The sequence below is a fragment of the Morone saxatilis genome, unplaced genomic scaffold (genome assembly GCF_004916995.1).
Source record: "Morone saxatilis isolate NCDOM2014 unplaced genomic scaffold, NCSU_SB_2.0 Contig18, whole genome shotgun sequence".
Lineage (NCBI taxonomy): Eukaryota > Metazoa > Chordata > Actinopteri > Moronidae > Morone > Morone saxatilis.
The window spans coordinates 23,261,779-23,265,268 of NW_023339740.1; the positions used below are offsets into that span (position 1 = coordinate 23,261,779).

The following is a 3,490-nucleotide window of genomic DNA, read 5'->3' on the forward strand; positions in this document are numbered from 1 at the left end:
TGTTTTAAGATTGGTTTTACTATACAAAATAATTTGTGACAAGCTCATAAAAACAGGTATGGCACAAGTTCTGAATGAAAAAAAATTGTTGATGCTTTATTTTATTGCTGTGAATTTTCTTCATTCTGTTTCTGGTTGTATTAGTCTCACATTTTAGAAATAAAATGAGAGCATTGGGACATTATGTCACTTTTAAACACAAATATCCCATTGTTATTTTTATTTTTTTTAAATGTAACAGTTTAACCAAATTGTACACATTAAAACATATTTATACCAATTACTAATAAATGACCCAATTAAAAACCTTGCAGGTTCCTGGTTTCACTCACATAACAATTTGTGACTATAAATAAAACACAATAAAAGTAAACTGGAGCCGATCCAAACACAGTGTAGAGTTACAGGAAAATAAGAAAACATCACTTTACTTATTTATCACTTTTTTGTGACAAACGAGCAGTTTACAAAATTCGAGAGTGGTTCCCCCATTTTGTGTAACCAACTGTTGGGTTTCCAGTGTTCATAAAGCACATTTATAGCTACATTTAACTTCAGAAGTTGGGGAAAGCTTTATGCGAAACCAACAGTCCTTGCAGAGAAGCACTGAAGATTAGAGTCCTCCATACAGAGCAGCATTTTGTCCTGATAAGGAGTCCGATAAGCATTAAGTAGCAAGGCAGTGGGAGTTTTCAGTGGTTCTTGCGTTCCCTGTCCGGAGAGACTTTTTCAGTATCTCAAGCTATTTTTTTTTTCCCCCAATGTCCATTTCGCACATCCACTGATAAACAGCACCGAGCAACGAGGCATCACCAAAGCTCGCACTTGTGTTTAGGGTTCATGGGAGCATTTGCTTTGCAGCCAAAGTGCTTCGAGAATTCGTGTGAATTAGAGATGGTGCCGATGACTCTAAATCTTGACGGACTGTGAGGATCTGTGATTACGCCCTCGTGTGAACTCTCAGGTGTCCTGACAGAGCACCATACCTGCAGGAATAATAACATATAAAAGAGACACAACATGAGGAATGAATTGCTAAATTTCTGTGAAGAATTATAAAGAGATTTCAGAGGCTGGACAGAATTAATTAATTCATTTCTTGTCATAACAGCTCAAGTGTTTTCTGAGCTGATTAATCGAAATTTTCCTGCCTAGGACACATTTACACTACTGATTTTTGTCTTAAAGTTCCCCTCAAGTCAAAAGTATGTTGTTTTTTTTCACTAGTAGGCTGTTTTCACATTAATCAACTACGAAAGCTTCTCAGTGATAACCTAAAATCTGAGTTTAACACATGAATGTACAAGCATGTGGAAACTTGAAGCCTCCTGTACACATACACTGATAAATAACTTTTCAATAAAGTAGGAGACATCTTGTTAAAAATAGTATATATTATGTGTTTTTCAACGAGGGAGAGGGCGCAGATGTCATTTAAAGAATTCTTAACAAGGTATTTGAATATATTTGTTGAAATTCACTTTAGACGCAAATTATTATTCAAAGCAGAGTATTTTCATATGTCTTGAAACATGACTGGAGGGGAGCTTTAAGAAATACAGCAGTCGTATGTAGACGGTATGAAGTAAGAAGAAAATAATATGAGTAATGCGAGTAATACAAACCTGGGCAAATCCTACAAAAAACAGCTGATGGTTGGTCATTCCCAGCGCAGGCAGTGTGGCCTCCTCGCCGTTCTTTTTGATCCAGTTCACGTAAGCCTTCGAGGCAACAAACGATCATGTTACACACATGCATTCACTGTTATGTAAAAGTGTATGGTGATAAGGGAAATAGAAGATCCACTTAAGGTCCTCCCTGGGTGTTATTTTTAATATGTACCATGTAATGTGGGCTGCTTCACTTCCATAGGATTTGCTCAACGGGCTTCATCGCTTATGACCTTTCATTACATGGAAAGAATGTGTCCATGTGAAGAAGTAACCAGAGGCTGACAAGGCCACTCGTAACCACCTGTTGCATTTCCAGGCTTCACTGTAAACCAGACAACCTGCTTTTTCCAATACAGATTAATGGATGTGACCCACAACAGCCTTAGGTAAATAAACTAATGCAGGGGATTAATCTTAGATCTGTGTGAGTTTTTCTGCCCTTGTAAACATGCAATCTGACGATGTTGCTATCGGAAAACATAACAGCAGTGGTCTCCACTATTCCCTAATAATAATCGAAATGCTCTCTTGCAGCAGTGTTTAATTGTTTGTCTACACCAGTGACAGAAAGCCACTTTCCCTCAGGTTTTAGCCACATAACTGAAATATTCAAGGTTTACTTATGCTTCCTATTTAACATCGGACCTTGTAGGCGGCCTTGAGTCCACCGTTGTCAGCGATGTTCTCTCCCAGGGTGTGTCTTCCATTCAGAGGCTCCTTGTTGATGCTGTAATTTCCGTACTGCTCCACCATGCACTGGGTCTGCTTCTTAAAGGCCTCCACAGAAGAGTTCTTCCACCAGGGACGCAGGTTTCCATCCTTGTCGTATTCCCTCCCTTTGAATGAACGTGTGAAATATTACAGACAAGTTGCGCTTCAAGTGTTTTTTTATTTAACAATTTAGTATCAAGATGGTTAATTTTTATCATCTAAAAATGTAAATTGTTTAAAAAATAAAACTATTTACCAACCTTGGTCATCAAAAGCGTGAGTCAGTTCATGTCCCATGACAACTCCAATTCCACCAAAGTTAAGAGCTCTGAAAAACATTAACAAAATCATACATTGTGAAAATGTTCACACCAACAGTGTCACTTTCTTGCCCAGAGTTAGATGAGAAGATTAATACCACTCTCACATATGTGTCTGTTCAATATGAATCTGGACCTAGAAACCATTTAGCTTACTACAAAAACTGGAAACAGGAAAACAACTAGTCTGGCTCTGTCCAAAGTAACAAAATCCATCTACAAGCATCTCTAAAGTTTGTTATATCTCGTTTGTTTCATCTGTATAAAAGCCAAAGTGAAAGTGACAATTTGTGATTTGTAGTCAAAAAACAGCCACTAAATTACTTTCTCTGTGGATAATGTTGAATGGTTTATGGTTTTGTGAACTAAAGACAATTTTCCACTCTGGTGTACAATAAACTTGTCTTCTATTCTACTAAAATGCATCCAACAAGATCGAATGCAATGTAAAAAAAACCTACTTAGGCCATGAACGACTATAGAAAGGAGCCTGAAGAATTCCTGCCGGCAGAACCATCTCATTCTTGGTTGGGTTGTAATATGCATTCACGGTCGGAGGGGTCATGCTCCACCTGCAAAAACAAGGAGCACAGAGTCACCACGTGAGGCTTCGTGACATCAAGGTCACAAAAAAATTCAGAACATCGATTCTACCCCTCTCTGCTGTGCCAGTCTGACTGCAGATCAGTTTGGAAGGCATGGGAACCGTGATCTGTCCCCTCCCCCACCCCCCCCCCCAGCCTAATTAGAGACAAGGATCAGTTCAGCAGAGAGAAGTTGGTTGCC

General features: G+C 38.7%; 1 protein-coding gene across 3 annotated transcripts in view; it reads right to left on the bottom strand.

The window, feature by feature from the left end:
- The window catches only part of ece1 (endothelin converting enzyme 1), a 21,743-nt gene continuing 18,253 nt past the window's right edge, over nucleotides 1-3,490 (bottom strand). For 2 of the 3 annotated variants that reach the window (XM_035661632.1, XM_035661633.1), the window contains exons 15-19: nucleotides 3,166-3,276; nucleotides 2,645-2,712; nucleotides 2,319-2,509; nucleotides 1,626-1,721; nucleotides 810-986 (exon numbers count right to left, since the gene is read on the bottom strand). In XM_035661632.1, the coding sequence (XP_035517525.1) occupies nucleotides 810-986; nucleotides 1,626-1,721; nucleotides 2,319-2,509; nucleotides 2,645-2,712; nucleotides 3,166-3,276 (643 nt within the window). Of the gene's footprint in view, nucleotides 987-1,625; nucleotides 1,722-2,318; nucleotides 2,510-2,644; nucleotides 2,713-3,165; nucleotides 3,277-3,490 lie in introns of all 3 variants that reach the window. The other variant, XM_035661631.1, reaches the window with a different exon arrangement.